This window comes from Lingula anatina, chromosome 6 (genome assembly GCF_051362555.1).
Source record: "Lingula anatina isolate TDL-2025a chromosome 6, LinAna3.0, whole genome shotgun sequence".
Classification (NCBI taxonomy): domain Eukaryota; kingdom Metazoa; phylum Brachiopoda; class Lingulata; order Lingulida; family Lingulidae; genus Lingula; species Lingula anatina.
In genome coordinates, this window is record NC_141772.1 from 5954724 (window position 1) to 5973671 (window position 18948).

Genomic DNA, 18948 nt, shown 5'->3' on the forward strand with positions numbered 1-18948 from the left:
TCTGATCGCGACCTAAATAAAAACTGCTGACCTACTTACCGGGCGCACCTGTTTTTATAAATCCGTGTATAATACTGCATGACCCATTTGCTGAACGGGAGACCAAGCTTACAGGGGCTACATCAGTAGACTTACTCCACGTTTTTAACGGCTCATAAGGGTAGTCTCAGTGCATCGAATTAGGTTATAAGGGTCTAGCAATCGTACCAAAAAGGTCGCAACACTACGACACCTAGAAGCCACCGTACTTTTGGATAAAATAAAAGAACTGCAGGTTTCGCTATCAACAACATGGCTGTCCAATTTAAGGCCATGTTGGCTTGTTTGTTTACGTTGCTGGCAATCATGCACACAGGTACGTAAAATGGGTTCTATATACAGTATAGGCCTACACTGTAGGTCCATCTATTTCAGCGATGATTGTGGAGTGCCCAATTTTACACTGGTAGGCCTATATATACGGACATCACAAACATTAATGTTTAAAATGCTCACATCTCTACAAATGTGTGTTGATACTACTTAACCGACAGATATCGATCCCATGGTTGAGTGCATAATAGCCGGTGTGACGGGAATGGTAGTCCGTTCCCCATTACCATGTAGGCCTACAGGTGGCATTCGGCTAATATAGGGCTACTTACCGGTACATGTACCCTAATACTCCGACTAACCCTGGACTTCCATTTCTGTGACTATAGGCCTACCATTCCTGTCGAAAACGCATCTCGCCTCCCCACACTTTAACTTTTTCAAGCCGTGTTATCTACCGGTACTTCCCGGCCCATACTGAAAGTTGGAAACTGATCAGGCAAGCAACCCCCGAGTTGTGTGTAGTGGGGTACGCTTATAAAACATTCCCCTGGGGTTAGGGGGAAAGGACACAGATGGGAGGGGAAGGGTTTTTTTTACAGGTAGCTTAAATTCTAGATCTACAGTATGAAATTACATATTGCTGTTATAACTACTTTAATTAAACATGGCCTTGCTAGCATTTAGAAAATAGTAGGGGCCTATAGGCTACATCCTGGATTGTGCAAGAACAATACAGTAGGCCTATGTTGAAGGTGACTCATTTTATCAATTGAGTAATGGAGCCGATCACGTCTGCTTTCATCTGTCGTCTGTTTGTAAAATGAAAAGGTTAAGGCAAAAACAAATATAATCTATAGCGGGTCTGTGATTACAGATGTAAATCCTCCCTTAGCGTTTTAGATACAGACCCAAACGGTTAAAGAAGTCTATACGAACCAGGAAGTGTACCCGGTCTAGAAGGGCAAATGATCTCACTACAGGCTTACCATCCCAGGCCATCAGATGTCCAGTTAGGCTAGCGAGTTTAATAATCTGAAAACCGAACTCCCTGGGTCTACACTGTCTTCTTGTATGTAATTTTAATTAAAAATGCGCTAAGCCCTCATACACGACAGCTTGTTGCTTACAGATTTTTTCTTTTTTTTTCTGTGGCTCTTTGGTCGATTTTCGAATTTGAGGCCTATTAAATACACCTGTCGTGTTTGATAAATTCGCCGCGTGTGAAGGAAAGTTTCGTGCTACAGGCGCGTTGCTATGTGTGTGTGTGTGTGTGGGGGGGGGGGGGGGGGGGGGGGAGGGGAACCTACCGCACTTTTTGCTTGAAAAAGGTTCGCTCTGGGTAAATTTTGATCTAGGTACGCAAAGGTTTTATGAGAAAAGGTCCACTGTTTTGAAATTGCTGGCCACGAGACTGTGTTTTTTGATTCAGGACTTGGCCACTTTGGGACCGAAAGTTTGTTTTGGTTAGTTTAGATTCGTGTAGATTCATGTGGGTCTCAGCTTACACTGATTTTTAAAAAATCATGCCACAGCATTTGAGTTATAAGATGAGGAGTTATGCGTAGGCTACATGTACAATTACAGTAGGCTTCTGTAGGCGTACTGGGGGTATACATTGTATACCATAGTAGATGAAAATTTTATCTGTGATCTAAGGATTTAATCTTATAATATTTAGCGGTAACTTCAGTTGGATACAAAGATGGATTGAATTTTTATGTACAGACACAGATGTGTCTGTACATATTGCCATCACCTGCGTCTGTCGTCGCCGTCGCCGATGCCGATGCCGTCGCCGGCGCCGTGCACTTTCCTTGTAAACACGATAAGTGGAAGGCAGTTTCACTTTTTGGCTTTATATTTACAGAGCTGATGAATATTCATAAAACGCAGGTCAAGTTCGAAAATCAGCATGATCAGGCCACTATTTTAGTAGTTATGCGGTTTTTTCATTGTTCATATATGGAACACTGTAAACACAATAAAAGAAAAACAGAAAGCCCAACTAAAACGCAGGTTGCTGTTTTTTCACATTTCCTCAGATTTCCTCAGATTTAATTCTTAGGCATGTTAATAGCCTTATCATTTAAGTAATAAGATACGTAAAAGTGTTTGTTTGACATTTCCTGCATCTTTACAACATTGTTAGTTGATTATGTAAAAATGCTGATAAACTTGTTATCATGTATTGTGTAATCAAGTGTCAAAAACGGAAATAAACTCATATCATTGCAGTTTGTCAGATTCAATCATCCACTATGTTCAGAATCTCAGAATGGAGGAAATTGGACATTTAACACTGTTCTATTGATACTTTTCTCATCTCATCAATTTTCTTAGTTGGTCATAAAAAATGGCAGTAAAATGTTTATTTTGTTTTATGTTAAAAAAGTGTTAAAAACGGAAATAAACCCATTTCAGAACAGTGCTGTCTTGTTTACATTTTGGCATTTTCAAGATGTGACTTTGAAGTTCCATGGGCCTGAAGACCTTTGCTAGTCACATTTTCTGAATATCTGTGATACTAATATTTAATAAATAAAAATTGATGGTCATTATGCTGTTAAACATTATGTAATATTGCATCAAAATTTGAAGAAACCCCTATTTTGGGCACTGCTCCCATGATGACCATTGAAGGAAAATAATGTCACTTACTGTTCTCAAACTTACAGGAAAGAAACATGGGACTAAAATACAGCTTCAGTAGGCAATGCAGTCTGTTTGGTAACTTTTTCTGGCAGTTAAACAGTTTTTTGTGAAAATTTTATTTTTCACATGTTGGCATTTTTAAGGTGTGACTTTGAAGTTCCATGATCGTGAAGACCTTTACTTGTCATGTTTTCTGAATGTCCATGTTACTAATATTTTATTAATAACATTTGATGGTCATTATGCTGTTAAACATTATGTAATGTTGCATCAAAATTTGAAAAAAAAACCTATTTTGGGCACTGCTCCTATGCTGACCATTTAAGGGAAATCATGTCACTTACTGTTCTCAAACTTACAGGAAAGAAACATGGGTCTAACATACAGCTTCATTAGGCAATGCAGTCTGTTTGGTAAATTTTTCTGGCAATTTAACAGTTTTTTGTGAAAATTTGATTTTTCACTTCTTGGCATTTTCAAGGTGCGACTTAGAACCTCCACGGGCTTGAAGACCCATGCTAGTCACATTTTCTGAAAATCCATGACACATATATTTTATTATTAAAAATTGATGTATTATGCTGTTAAGCATTATGTAATGTTGCATCAAAACAGAAGAAAACACAATTTTTGGTGCTTCTGCCATGATGACCATTATGGGAAAACCGTGTAACTTATGATTGTCAAACTTTCAAAAAAGAAACACAGGACTAAAACGCAGCCCGAGTTGGAAAAGCAGTCTAATTGGCTGCTTTTTCTGGAAGTTATACATTTTAGTGAAATATTCATTATCTTTTTGACATATTCATTGTGGGACTCGGAGCTCCCATGGACATGAAGCCGGATGGTAATCAAATTTTCTACATGTTCATGCTATTTATAGTCAATAATCAAAAATTGGTGATAATTATTCTATAATTTATTATGTAATGTTACATCAAAATTGACAATAATCTTTTTGCACTGCTACTGCAAACATTATGAAAAGAAAACTGTGTTATTTATTATTATATTTAACTTATGAGTATGATTTTTAGGATTGGCATGCAGTTCAAATTAGAAAGCCAGGTCAATTGGGTTATCATTTATTATTGAATTTTATGCAATTTTGTGTGAAATTTCATTTTTCTCATTCTGGCACTTTCTAAGTATAAACTTGAACTCTGATGGGCCTGAAGCCTTATGCTTTTACTTCCGTTGGTGTTACCTGTTGTGCAAAATTAAAATTTGATGTTGACTGTGCAGTTAAACATAATGTATTATTACATCAGAATTGGTAGTCTCCGATTTTGTGCATTATTGTTTTGTGCTTTTCTTAAGTTGTGACTTATGGGCCTGAAAGACCTTTGAGAGGGTCAGTCTGTAAATTTCCCTTGGGTATCACTTAGCTAATTTCAGTGTTATAAAGTAATTTGCCTAATTAATCGGCCATTAAATGAGATTACATAAAGCACACTTGTTGATATTTCCCTGTAAATTCCCATAGGTTAAGCTCTCTGCTAGATTAATAATAAGGAAACAGTGATAATTATGCAGGTGAATTTTGTTTAATATTGCAAATAAGTTTTTGATATATATATATATATATATATATATATATATATATATATATATATATATATATATTAAAAACTTATTTGCAATATATATATCAAACTCAAAGATTAAAAGTTTGAATAGCAGCTTCATTGGAATTATATTTACCTCTGCCAAGGAGGTTATATTTTCACCCCTGTTTGTCATCAACATAACTTAAAAAGTTATGGACCGATTTTGCTGAAATTTTCAGGAACTGTCAGAAGTGGGCCAAAGAGGACAATAATCAATAATAATCAACAATTGCTACCTTGGCAGAGGTCTGCACTCTCGGAGCGCTTTTCTAGTTTTGTTATGTTTTCCTTTATAATTTTTTCTCAAACACTTGCATTTGTGACTTTTAACTCTCATCCGCCTGAGGCTCTGACATTTCTGTATTTCCACATAAGCAGTTGTATTGTTTTTTATGTCTTTAAACATTATGTAACTTATGTAATATTATTTTATGCACTGTCATCATTTTTCAAATATTGAGACTTTCATCATGTGAATTTAAACTCATGGTTCTGAAACTGTAATCTTATTGAAAGGGTAGATTGAGACCATCTTCTGGGTCTTCCGGAAGACAGACAGGATATTAAGTTTATATTGCCTGGTATCTATTTTTTCTTCTGTTGGAAGACCATCAAAATGGAGGATGGATCAAAATAGATACTTTGGAATACTGTCAGAAAATATCTCTGGGTCCGCTCATGTTATTGACCATTTTACCTGTTGTGCATGATTAAAATTAGGTGTTGACTGACAGTGCTATTATAAGCATTATTTGCATCAAAATTGACAAAATGACCTATTTTGCATCTTTATTTTCTGTTTTTTGTCTGTACATTTGACAGCTTTGCTGCCTTGTTGAATAATTTAGTAAGCCACCGAATACTAGAACTCATTGTATCTAAAAAGTAGGACCCTATATGAACAGGTATGTTTGTTTAGCCTCAGTAAGTTCGTTTATAGTCCTACGTTTTTAGAACTCGTATGTGGGGTCGCTGGCGAACAATCGACCTCAACGGGATAGCAATTTTGTACAAATTGAGAACAAATTGAGCTGTAAAGATATACTGGTTTTATTACTAATAAGTAAGAAGGAATCCTTCTTATCATAGCCTTATATGAAAAAGTCAAGGGTATTGAAGTGAGTTCCGTGTGGGGTTGCTTCCTGGCTTGGTGTCCATTTTTTTTTACTAAAAAACCGTTAAAAAAACGTTATCTTTTATATATTATTAAAAATAGATAAAATAATGATTTTTAAAACGTTAAAACGTCTATATGTTTCCTTGATTTAATGAAACGTGCTACTGGTACATGTATACAGTTATAAAACAGTATAACATTGGAAGTAATAATTTGATAAGGTTCTTTTTTAAGCTTGACGCTTACTTTAGCCCATCTTTTAAATTTTTCCAGTGAGCGGGGGTGAATATTGCTGTCCATATTACACGTCATATGGCACCTACAAACCATTGCGCTACTGTTCCACGTACTGCTGCGGGACATCTACCAGTAAATACTGCTGTACCTCGCTATATAACAGACACTACCCGAGTTATTCCTTTAGTTCGCTCTGCCCCTCCGCCACCAGGCCAACCACAACAACAGGTTCGTATGTAATTAGAGTGGATTAAATTTTTCACTTTGTTAGTATACAATTAATATACTGGTACATGTTAGCTACCTTCGACATTAATTGAAAACGGTGTGGTAGGACCATTTGAGTTCTGGTCTTCATTTTTTCAATGATCTTTCACCTTTGTATTTAAAGTCCGTACAGTAGGTTCAGGAGAATATTGTTGCGCATAACAAATTTTTAGAAAAAAAAAACAGGGACTAACATTGAATGTAAAAATGGATTCATTAACCATTGGTAAGTATGGTAAAATTGTTGTTTACTCCAGGAAAATTCATTTTTTGGCCAAAACGAAGAGTTACAGTATTATCCCTTTTAGCAGATATTATAGGAGTTAAACCTATAGCTGGTTATGCCCACTCGCCAGTCCACCCACCACCACAATAGGTGGGTTTGTAATAATAACAATCGATGTAATTTTTCATTTGGAACATGTTACCTACTATCAACGTTCCCACCCTTTGTTATGAGACGACCATTTAAGTTATGACCTTGACCTTGTCATGACCTTTGTATTTACAGTGAGTTCAGGAGAATACTGCTGCGCATATTACACGTCATCTGGCAGTTACAGAAGCTCGTTCTACTGTTCCAAGTACTGCTGCGGGACATCTACCAGTAAATACTGCTGTACCTCGTCCTACAGCAGATACTACCGGAGCTATTCCTATCTTTCCTCGTGCCCCACCCCCTCAAACAACTGGAGCAGTTGGAGCAGCTGGACATCGAGTACTACATCAGGCATCATAAATGTGTATGTATATATTTTTTCTTCCAAATAATCTAGAGCCTCTCTCTCTCTCTCTCTCTCTCTCTCTCTCTGTGTGTGTGTGTGTGTGTGTGTGTGTGTGTGTGTGTTTGTGCGCGCGCGCGTGCCATCATGTTAACTTTCTATTTCACTTGATAGGCTTTCAACATGTAATAGTGCTATCAAGATCAATGTAATTCTAGGGTTATTGCATTTTGTTCGTTTTGCATGATGGAGCCGCTCTCCTTATAATATATCCTGCTGATTCAGACTTATAAAATTTCTTTATAGTGCGGGTGCTATAGTAGGCTCTGTAGTCGGTTTCATCGCCCTGTGTGTCATCATAGGAGTCGTCATCTGCTGCGCAACCGGATGCTGTGGTCAGAGGAGAGGAACAGGTAAGAGAGAAGAAACTCTCACGTGTAGTCCTGTTTGGGAGGGGCAGAACAGAAGAAGCATTTGGGATATTCTTAAAGTACATGATGGAGGATGACGAGACGTAGAGGGTTGTTAAACTTGGTTAATATGTGGTCCTAGCAAAAGAGGTCGAGTTCTAGAAACGCCCCTGGGCTGCAGAATTCAACAAAACTTGTATCGAGTAGGCTGCTGTATCATGGAACGCTGAAATCAAACACTGTTTTTTGCCGTTTTTGTGACATTGTATGCTATACGGTGTAAAGAGCAACAAAGAGAAAACGAGACATAATTGCATCTAGAACTACTACATGTGCAGTGTAGTGCTGGCCGCAGTGATACGTGGATTCCAATGTGTTGCATGTAAATTATGAGTATTTACATTTATTATAACTAAAGTAGACAAAAAGAAGAATGTCAATTACTGTTAACTACAGTGGATGCTGTAAATTTCTTTACAGTGACCAGACCCCCGGGTAACGGCATAGTAATGATGAACACGCCGCCAACAACGCAAGGTTACCCAGTTGGGTACGCCCCACCACCAAATACAGCGTATGGGCCAGGGATACCTCAACCGAATGCGGCTTATGGCCCAGGAACACAGCCACCGTATACAGGGTATGGGCCAGGAATTCCCCCTCAACAGCCGCCAAACACGGAGTTTGGACCAGGAATTCCACCACCACAGCCGCCAAACACAGGGTTTGGGCCAGGAATTCCACCTCCCAATAACCCATTTGGACCAGGATCGCCACCCAATGCAGAGGCAGCACCACTGGATGCCGCGAAAGGAACCGGAAATGATGCACCCCCTCCCCCATACCCGGGCACAGACGATACTTACACCGCACTCCAACGTTAATTCATCTGGAGCAGATAGACTTAAATGTGATTTTATATACCAGACTGCTTGTTATGTTTATTATATGGGACAAATGTCACCTGTACAAAGTAATGGGGAACAGACTATGGTTTTTACCGGACTACCATTCTTGTCACATCAGTTCTCATTTATCGCTGTGATGCATTCAATCTCACCTTCGTGCCCTTTATGACCAAATCTTATCTTTGCTGAAGCTTGTTCCCTTTAATTGGTTTTTTTAAACCAAATGAATGTAAAGTGATTTATATCTAACTCTGAATGTGTATCCGGTGTTAGTTTCTTCAACAGTGCCTGGTGATTGCAGCTTTTGTATAAATAGAAGAAATTGTCGTTAAATGCTTATGTATTCAAGAAAGTGATTAGACCTAATGTGTTTATATATAGTTCCCCATATCTTTTACTGAGTATTAGTCCAATCATTAAATTAACTGGAGCTTGAATTCTTCGTGCAAATGTAAATTCAGCAAATATATTGATGACCAAAATGTGATTGGACACCACCAAATGTGATTTTATATATCGACTGCTTGTTATGTTTTTTATGTTTGAGTGATTATTTGGTGTCTGTTCTTAAACTTAAGATAAGAAGTACCGTTTCGATGGCCTTGTCTTACAGAAAGATTTTTAAAAGTAAATATTTAGATGTAAATTAATCTGTCCATGTCGATTAATGAGTATTAAGGTAGGACTTTAAAAATATGGAGAAAGACTACTGAGAACTTTTTGAATTTTTAATCAAATGATTTTAAGGTTTTCCTTTTTATATAATGTATAAGTTACCGAATTATGAATGTTTTTTCATCATTTAAGTGACGTGGGTCCCACTTACAAAATAATCTGTTTTATTTAACTTTTAAGTAAAATAATGAATATTTCTATGGCTTTCTTTGAATTCAAGTCATATATTTTTGTTACGATATATGTTTCTTTTTATTTTTAATCCAAATCTATGTCTGGCAAAGTATTCTCTTTTCGTTAGTTCCAGATGTAAAATACTTTGAAAATATTTGAAATGTTAATCTTTATCTATGTTCTGCGAACGGTAAAAGAGAATGTCTACAATTTAACTTACAAGAAACGTATGGTTATCATAAATAGTACAAGCAACTTACTTTGAACTTTGAACTTTGAATGCTTAGCTGTTACGAATAGTTGTAAAGTTGCTAGAAAGGTAATGAAAAGTGAAAATTTCAACTTACATAAAACATCGGATAATTAAAATGAGATAATTACAAAAATAGTGATTATACAGCATTCTGCGAAATGATTTTGGGTCAGGGTTTTCAGTGCATAACATCCATATTTTATTACTCAAGAATCGTCATACATACACAAGAAAAACTATATTAAGTATTTTAGGTACGTGGCACGCATTGTGACCTAAGGCAGAATGACTTTAAAAAGGGAGAAATAAACTTAAAAGAAACATCATTATCATGGGTATATAAGTACGAGCAAATTACATTGAATTCATAGTAATTAGGAATAGTACGTGGTGCGTGGTGTGGTGTGGCATATCAGAATAGGTAACAATAGGGCAAAAACTGTGATATTGATACAAAGATGTGCTGATCTCTACTGCCGTCGTGGCAGGAATAGAAGTCCTAGGAATGTCCGGGTTCCATATGATTACTACAGGTTAAGGTTATTGTGAGTATTGGAGTTTGTACATAGAACGTCACCTGTCACCTGAGTAATCGGGAACGAATTACGGCTTCTAGCAGAATGCCATTCCTGTCACACCGGTTTACCCTTCCATATACATACTGTATATACACAAACATGTAAGTAGTTTTTGCATTAAACGGAGCACTCATGTAACTTCGTTGTACCTCTAGTTTAGTGTTTTCTGGAAAGTTACCATTGGTGACGGCAACGAAATGTATACTGGTACTATTAGGGGAGGGCAAATGAAACCTTGTGGATTCTGTGACCATTTTGGCTGCTGAATACAAACTAATGTTTTTTTTTGTTTGTTTGTTTGTTTCAGATTACATCTGATATCGGTAAAAAGCGATTTTTTAAAATGGCCACCAAAGTCCCCATCAAATCACAGATTTCTCATTTAAATCTTTAAATATCAGTTCAAACATGGCTTGTTATATGTCTAACCATATGATTATTTGATCAATAAGTGCAAATAAATAAATCACTTTTTTGGGTCATTTCATTTTGGGTAAAAGATGAATTTTTTGGTCATTTTGAGGTAAAAAGTCACCCCTAAATCACCATTTTGTGTACAACAATACCAATGTTTATGCACAGTGACTCTTACATAGGGGAAAACAATAATACAACAAATACGGTCAATATTATTTAAGGTTCGTAATTTCTGCAGTGCCATCAAACCATTCACATAGGCTATATTGTATGCAAAGAAAGATATGATAAAAAAAAATACGAAACACTGTTAACGTCAATTAAAAATAACCCCCCTGACAGTGCTGCAGTCGTGTATCCCACAGCCGCAGCGCAAGGTTTCCCAGTCGTGGTCACACGACCGCCGCCACAAAATCCAGTGTATGGGCCAGGAATACCTCAAGTGAACGGCGCTGCAGGTCCTGGCTTTCGAACACCAAATGTAGGGTTGAAAACTGGACTGAGCGTTCTGAAAGCAGGGTTAGGATTATTGGAGGTACCCCCAACGGAAAATACTTTTTAATGACTGGCACGCGCATGCCATGGTTTCCCCTGCATAATTACAATCAAGAGAGTATGTGATTCTTCGCATAGAAATGAATGGAATAATTCTCATATTAATTGGATATAAATAGGCCCTATAATCGAATACGTTCTAAGGTTATCCTAGGAAGTGCCTCCATTTTTTATACACTTAATGTAGGCCCTATTCCTTTAAATTGTAAAGATATCATGCATTGCTTAGTAGGCCTACTATACAGAATTAAATTAAAGGAAAATGTATTTAGTGAAAGTTAAGTGTGTCAAGACAATTGTGTCTGTTTCTTTTAACATAAGATTGTAGGTAGGCCTACATGTAGGCCGGGCAGAAAGACCCTTTTTTCTATCGTTATATTTTCAGTAATGTGCGTATATAAAGCAAGAAAATACTGTATATGGGCCTACCTCGTACAACAAATTAATTATGAAATGATTATACAATAAACTAGACTTAAATATGAAGAAGAGATGTTCAATATCCACTGGTCAATGTTATGCACATTGCAAAGCGCCCTCTTTCTGATCGCGACCTAAATAAAAACTGCTGACCTACTTACCTGGCGCACCTGTTTTTATGAATCCGTGTATAATACTGCATGGCCCATTTGCTGAACGGAAGACCAAGATTACAGGGGCTACATCAGTAGACTTACACTGCGTTTTTAAGGGCTCATAAGGGTAGTCCAGTACATCGAATTAGGATTTAAGGGTCTAGCAATCACACCAAAACACCTAGAAGCCACCGTGCTTTTGGATATAATAAAAGAACTGCAGGTTTCGCTATCAACAACATGGCTGTCCAATTTAAGGCCATGTTGGCTTGTTTGTTTACGTTGCTGGCAATCATGCACACAGGTACGTAAAATGGGTTCTATATACAGTATAGGCCTACGCTGTAGGTCCATCTATTTCAGCTATAATTGTGGAGTGCCCAATTTTACTCTGGTGGGCCTATATATACGGAGATCACAAACATTAATGTTTAAAAAAACTAACATCTCTACAATTGTGTGTTGATACTACAGATGGTACAGTCGACCTACTTAACCGACAGATATATATCATGGTTGAGTGTATAATAGCCGGTGTGACGGGAATTGTAGTCCGTTGCCCATTACAATGTACAGGTGACATTCGGCCCACATACCAACCCCAATACTCTGACTAACCCTGGAACTTCCATTTCTGGGACGACCATTCCTGTCGCACCTGTCGTAAACGCATCTCGCCACCCCACACTTTTTAAAGTTAAAACTGTTTTCAAGCCGTGTTACCAATTGTGTATTCACTGTTATGCTAATGTATACATCTACTTTCCCGGCCCACACTGAAAGTTGGAAACTGATCAGGCAAGCAACCCCCGAGTTGTGTGTAGTGGGGGACGCTTATAAAACATTCCCCTGGGGTTAGGAGGAAAGGACACAGATGGGAGGGGAAAGGGTCTTTTTACATGTAACTTAAATTCTAGATCTTCAGTATGAAATAACATATTGTTGTTATAACTACTTTAATTAAATAATGACCTTGCATGCATTTAGATAATAGTAGGCCCCCTATGTGTTGACGGTGACTCATATCTCATCAATTAATTAATGGAGTCGGTCACATCTGCGTTCACCTGTAGTCTGTTTTTAAAATAAATAGGTTAAGGCAACAACAAATATAATCTGTATTGGGTCTGTAATTATAGATGTAAATCCTCCCTTAGCGTCTTAGATACAGACTCATACGAACCAGGAAGTGTACCCGTTTTAGAAGGGCAAATGATCTCACTACAGGCGTACCTTTTCAGGCCTTCAGATGGTCAGTTAGGCTAGCGAGTTTAATAATCTAAAAAACGAACTCCCTGGGTCTACATCGTCTTCTTGTAATTTATTTAATTTTATTTATTTATTTATTTTTTTATTTTTGTGGCTCTTCATGATGATTTTCGACTTCGAGGCCTACTATTACATCTGTCGTGTTAGATAAATTCGCCGCGTGTGAAGGAAAGTTTCGTGCTACAGTCGCGTTGCTGTGTGAGTGTGTGTGTGGGGGGGGGGGAGTCGAACCTACCGCACTATTTGCTTGAAAAGGGTCCGCTATGGGTTAATTTTGATCTCATGAAAAAAGGTCCACTGTTTCATATAAAGACCCCCTCCCTTTGAAATTGCTGGTCACGGGCTTGAGCTTTTTAGGACTTGGCCACTTTGGGACCGAAAGTTTGTTTGGGTTAGTATAGATTCGAGTAGATTCATGTAGGTTTCAGCTTACACCGACTTAAAAAAATCTACGCCACAAGTTTTGAGTTATAAGCTTAGGAGTTACGTGTATAATAAGTCTACTTGTAGGCGTATATAACACAGTAGATGAAAATTTTATCTGTGACCTATGGGTATAATTTGTAGTAGCGATAGCTTCAATTGGGCACAAAGATGGATTGAATTTTTCATTAACTTAGTAAGCCATTGAATACTAGAACTCATTGTATCTAAAAAGTATATGAACAGGTATGTTTGCTTAGCCTCAATAAGGTTGCTTATAGTCCTACGTTTTTAGAACTCGTATGTGGCATCGCGGGCAAACAACCGACCTCAATGAGCTAGCAGTTCTGTAGAAATTGAGAACGAATTGAGCTGTAAAGATTTACTGGTTTTATGAAGCAAGAAAACGTCAATGGTATTGAAGTGAGTTCCATATGAGGCTGCTTCCTAGCATGGTGTCAATACTTTTACTAAAAATTCGTTAAACACCTTATCTTGCACATATATTATTAAGAGTAGATAAAATAATGATTTAGTGTATATGATGTATGTGATGATGTTTCCTTGATTAAATATAAAACGTGGTACTGGTACACGTAGAAGTTATAAAACAGTATAACTTTGGGAGTAATAATTTGTACAGGTTATTTTTTTAGCTTAATGCTTATTTTAGCCCATCTTTTTAAATTTCCCAGTGAGTGGGAGCGAATATTGCTGCGCATATTACACGTCATCTGGCAGTTACAGAAGTTCGTTCTACTGTTCCGAGTACTGCTGCGGGACATCTACCAATAAATACTGCTGTGACTCTTTCTGGAACAGATATTTCCCGAGTTATTCTTCTAGTTCGTTATGCCCCACCAGGCCAACCACAACAACAGGTTCGTATGTAATTAGAGTGGAATAAATTTTTCACCTTGTCAGTGTACAATTTATATACTGGTACATTTTATCTACCATTAATTGAAAACATTGTGGTGGGACCATTTGAGTTTTGACCTTCATTTTTTCAATGATCTTTCACCTTTGTATTTACAGTCCGTACGGTAGGTTCAGGAGAATATTGCTGCGCATATTACACGTCATCTGGCAGTTACAAAAGCTCTTTTTACTGTTCCAAGTACTGCTGCGGGACATCTGCCAGTAAATACTGCTGTGACTCGTTCTTGAACAGATACTATCCGAGTTATTCCTATAGATCGTTATGCCCGGCCGTCACAAGTCCAACCACAACAACAGGTGCGTAATTAGAGTCGATTAAATTTTTCATTTGGTCACTGTACGTGTATATACTGGTGCATTTTAGCTACTTAATTGAAACGGTGTGGTGTGAAAATTTAAGTTCTGACATTGACCTTTTCCATGACTTATAACTTTTTATGTTTAGGAGAATATTGCTGCGCATATTACACGTCATCTGGCAGTTACAGAAGCTCCTTCCACTGTTCTAAGTACTGCTGTGGGACATCTACCAGTAAATACTGCTGTACCTCGTCCTATAGTAGATACTACGGGAGTTATTCCTATGTTTCCTCGTGCCCCACCCCCTCAAACAACTGGAGCAGCTGGGCATCGAGTACTACATCAGGCATCATAAATGTGTATGTATATACTTTTTCTTCCAAATAGTCTAGAGATTCTAGATCTCTCTCTCTCTCTGTGTTTGTGTGTGCGCGCGTGCCGTCATGTTAACTTTTTATTTAACTTGATAGGCCTTCAACATGTAATAGTACTATCAATATCAATGTTATTCTAGAGCCCTTGCATTTTGTTCGTTTTGTATAATGATGAAGCCGTGCACCTTATAATATATCCTGCTGATTCAAACTGATAACATTTCTTTATAGTACTGGTGCTATAGTAGGCTCTGTAGTCGGTTTCATCGCCCTGTGTGTCATCATAGGAGTTGTCATCTGCTGCGCAACCGGATGCTGTGGGCAAAGAAGAGGAACAGGTAAGAGAGAATGAAACACGTTCACACGTTTTTTTTTTTTTTTTTTTTTTTTTTTTTTTTTTTTTTTTTTTTGGGGGGGGGAGGGAGGGGGCAGAACAGAAGAGGTATTGGGGATATTCTTAAAGTACATGATGGAGGATGACGAGACGTAGAGGGTTGCTAAACGTGGTTAATATGTGGTCCTAGCAAAAGAGGTCGAGTTCTAGAAACGCCACTGGGCGGCAGAATTCAACAAAACCTGTATCGGGTAGGCTGCTGTATCATGGAACGCTGAAATCAAACACTGTTTTGCCGTTTTTGTGACATTGTATGCTATACTGTTTAAAGAGCAACAAAGAGAAAAGAGTTGTAAACGAGACATAATTGCATCTAGAACTACTACATGTAGAGTGTAGTACTGGACGCAGTGATACGTGGATTCTGGACAATGTGTTTCATGTATTATGAGTATTTACATTTATTATAACTAAAGTAGACAAAAAGAAGAATGTCAATTACTGTTAACTACAGTGGATGCTGTAAATTTCTTTACAGTGACCAGACCCCCGGGTAACGGCATAGTAATGATGAACACGCCGCCAACAACGCAAGGTTACCCAGTTGGGTACGCCCCACCACCAAATACAGCGTATGGGCCAGGTATACCTCAACCGAATGCGGCTTATGGCCCAGGAACACAGCCACCGTATACAGGGTATGGGCCAGGAATTCCCCCTCAACAGCCGCCAAACACGGAGTTTGGACCAGGAATTCCACCACCACAGCCGCCAAACACAGGGTTTGGGCCAGGGATTCCACCTCCCAATAACCCATTTGGACCAGGATCGCCACCCAATGCAGAGGCACCACCACTGGATGCCGCGAAAGGAGCCGGTAATGATGCTCCCCCTCCCCCATACCCGGGCACAGACAATACTTACACCCCACTCCAACCTTAATTCATCTGGCGCAGATAGACTTAAATGACCACAGTGTGCCGGTGTGGCAGGGGTGGCAGTCCTAGCAATGGAAGCCTGGGGTCCCATATGATTAGTACAGGTCAGGGTTAGGCGAGGTATTGGGGTTTATTATATGGGACGAATGTCACCTGTACAAAGTAATTGGGAACGGACTATGGTTTCTAGCGGACGACCATTCTTGTCATATCAGTTCTCATTTATCGCTGTGATGCATTCAGTCTCACCTTCGTGCCCTTTATGAACAAATCTCTACTTTGCTGAACAGAAGTTCCCTTTCATTGGTGTTTTAAGTCAAATGAGTGTAAAGTGATTTATATCTAATTCTGAATGTGTTTCCGGTGTTAGTTTCTTTAACAGTGTCTAGTGATTGCAGCTTTTGTGTAAATAGAAGTTAAATGCTTATGTATACAAGGAAGTGTGTTTATATATCGTTCCCCATATCTTTTACACGTACTAAGTATTAGTCCAATCATTAAATTAACTGGAGCTTGAATTTTTCGTGCAAATGTAAATTCAGCAAATATAAAAATGTGATTGGACACCACCAAATGTGATTTTATATATCAGACTGCTTGTTATGTTTTTTATGTTTGAGTGATTATTTCGTGTCTGTTGTTAATCTTAAGATAAGAAGTACATGTACCGTTTCGTTGGCCTTGTCTTACCGAAAGTTTTTAAAAGTAAATATTTAGATGTAAAATAATCTATCCATGTCGATTAATGAGTATTAAGATAGGACTTCAAAAATATGGAGAAAGACTATACTGTGAACATTTTGAACTTTTAATCAAATGTAATGTAATGTATAAGTTACCGAATTATGAATGTTTTTTCATCATTTAAGTGACGTGGGTCCCACTTACAAAATAATGTGTTTTATTTAACTTTTAAGTAAAATAATGAATATTTCTATGGCTTTCTTTGAATTAAAGTCATATATTTTTGTTACGATATATATGTTCCTTTTTTCCTTTTTATTTTTTAGACCAAATCTATGTCTGGCAAAGTATTCTCTTTTCGTTAGTTCTAGATGTAAAATATTTTGAAAAATATTTTGAAAAGTTAATCTTTATCTATGTTCTGCGAATGGTAAAAGAGAATGTCTACAACTTAACTTACAAGAAACGTATGCTTATCATAAATAGTACAAGCAACTTACTTTGAATGCTTAGCTGTTACGAATAGTTGTAAAGTTGTTATAAAGGTAATGAAAAGTGAAAATTTCAACTTACATGAAACATCGGATAATTAAAATGAGACAATTACAAAAATAGTGATTATACAGCATTCTGCGAAATGATTTTGGGTCAGGGTTTTCAGTGCATAGCAGCCATATATTATTACTCGAGAATCATCATATATACACAAGAAAAAATATATATTTTATTTAGTATTTTAGGTACGTGGCATGCATTGTGACCTAAGGCAGAATGACTTAGAGGGAGAAATTAACTTAAAAGAAACATGATTATTATGGGTACATAAATATGATCAAATTACATTGAATTCATAGTAATTAGGAATAGTACGTGGTGCGTGGTGTGGTGTGGCATATCAGAATGGGTAACAATGGGGCGAAAACTGATATTGATACAAAGATGTAATGATCACCACTGCCGTCATGACAGGAATGGAAGTCCTAGGAATGGAAGTCCGATATGATGAGTACAGATTAGGGTTATTCTGAATATTGGGGTTGGTATATAGAACGAACGTTACCTGTTCAGAGTAATGGTGAACGGACTACGGCTTCTAGCGGACTACCATTCCTGTCAGACCAATGTATCTTCTTTATACATACTAACATACTGTATATACATAAGCGTGCAACTAATTTTTGGATTAAACGGAACACTCATGCATGAATGACTTGTGATTCTTCATCAATTGGTATTATGTGAAAGAGATCTACTCCATACTTTGTTAATAACATTCAAACTTTACCTCTAGCTTTGTCTTCAACAATAAACTTGAGCGCACCCTTGTTTTTAAACCACACATTTTTTAAAACATGAATTTAGGACTAATGGTATCTATGGAAGGTTTTTGGCGACAAAAGTCTTTATTCTTATTCCTAATTTGTATCTCATCATTTGTTGAAAAATGTGTTTATATACATTTGCTCTTTCGTTGTCGAAAATCCTTCATGCACTGTCAATGGTTTTTCACATGATTGTTCTCTTGCAAACTCTTTTAATCGTCATTTTCATTAGAACGATGGAATTGCTAATACACGTACACTTATTGCAGCTACTGTAGCAATATTGAATTACGGATTTGGTTTGTTCATTATTATTCTTTATGCCTTGTACTTCTTTTTTTTTTTTTTTTTTTTTTTTTTGGTTGATAATGGAAGTCTCCAAGTGTCGTGTTTTTGTCTGATTGTTCTGTCTTATTCATATCGGTGTAGCGTAAATAAATGGCAAATTAGAATGAAGTGGAAGTGACATGCAATGACCTTGTTTTTAAAAAAAAGCACATCATATAAAAAGCCTCAACGTTGAAAACATTGAGTTAAAGTTATTTTTATAAGCTCTGTAAGCTTTTCACACACATTTTTATTCATGATTTAAGTCTTGCCCTTTGCCCTACTATAAGTTACTTTAAGTAACTGGCTCGCGCTGTCAGTAATTACGCCGCGGGATATTCAGGGCACAGACCGTGATCATAAGATAGCGCGAATAGAAAATAGAATTTAGAAAATAGACATTCCATGTGAACGAAGCCTTACTTTCATAAAGCCCATGGACAAATAATAACAACTTTATACATAGATAGTGTACAGGCACAGGTTACAGCTGAATGATAAAGATGATTAAAAAATGGCATAAATAAAGAAAGTTTACTGTCGGTAATGATCGTCAGTCGCTAATCATGC

General features: G+C 37.4%; 2 protein-coding genes across 2 annotated transcripts; both read left to right on the top strand.

Annotated features, from left to right (window-relative positions):
* The first annotated feature begins 86 nt into the window (after positions 1-86).
* Positions 87-10405, top strand: LOC106165139 (uncharacterized). Its single transcript, XM_087014834.1, has 5 exons — positions 87-355; positions 5968-6159; positions 6710-6941; positions 7227-7333; positions 7811-10405. The coding sequence occupies exons 1-5, from the start codon at positions 292-294 to the stop codon at positions 8212-8214; spliced, it is 999 nt and encodes a 332-aa protein (XP_086870960.1). The 5' UTR covers positions 87-291; the 3' UTR covers positions 8215-10405.
* A 1061-nt stretch (positions 10406-11466) lies between these two features.
* On the top strand, positions 11467-17932 carry LOC106165140 (uncharacterized). Its single transcript, XM_087014832.1, has 6 exons — positions 11467-11769; positions 13853-14038; positions 14196-14396; positions 14545-14758; positions 15005-15111; positions 15646-17932. The coding sequence occupies exons 1-6, from the start codon at positions 11706-11708 to the stop codon at positions 16047-16049; spliced, it is 1176 nt and encodes a 391-aa protein (XP_086870958.1). The 5' UTR covers positions 11467-11705; the 3' UTR covers positions 16050-17932.
* The last annotated feature ends 1016 nt before the right edge of the window (positions 17933-18948 follow it).

Bases quoted from the DNA above. Each gene is read 5' to 3' on its own strand.
- LOC106165139 (XM_087014834.1), top strand. From the start codon at position 292: ATGGCTGTCCAATTTAAGGCCATGTTGGCTTGTTTGTTTACGTTGCTG. The intron at 356-5,967 runs GTACGTAAAATG...AAATTTTTCCAG, and splicing joins GCTGGCAATCATGCACACAG to TGAGCGGGGGTGAATATTGC. The intron at 7,334-7,810 runs GTAAGAGAGAAG...ATTTCTTTACAG, and splicing joins TGGTCAGAGGAGAGGAACAG to TGACCAGACCCCCGGGTAAC.
- LOC106165140 (XM_087014832.1), top strand. From the start codon at position 11,706: ATGGCTGTCCAATTTAAGGCCATGTTGGCTTGTTTGTTTACGTTGCTG. The intron at 14,039-14,195 runs GTTCGTATGTAA...TTGTATTTACAG, and splicing joins CAGGCCAACCACAACAACAG to TCCGTACGGTAGGTTCAGGA. The intron at 14,397-14,544 runs GTGCGTAATTAG...TTTTATGTTTAG, and splicing joins AAGTCCAACCACAACAACAG to GAGAATATTGCTGCGCATAT.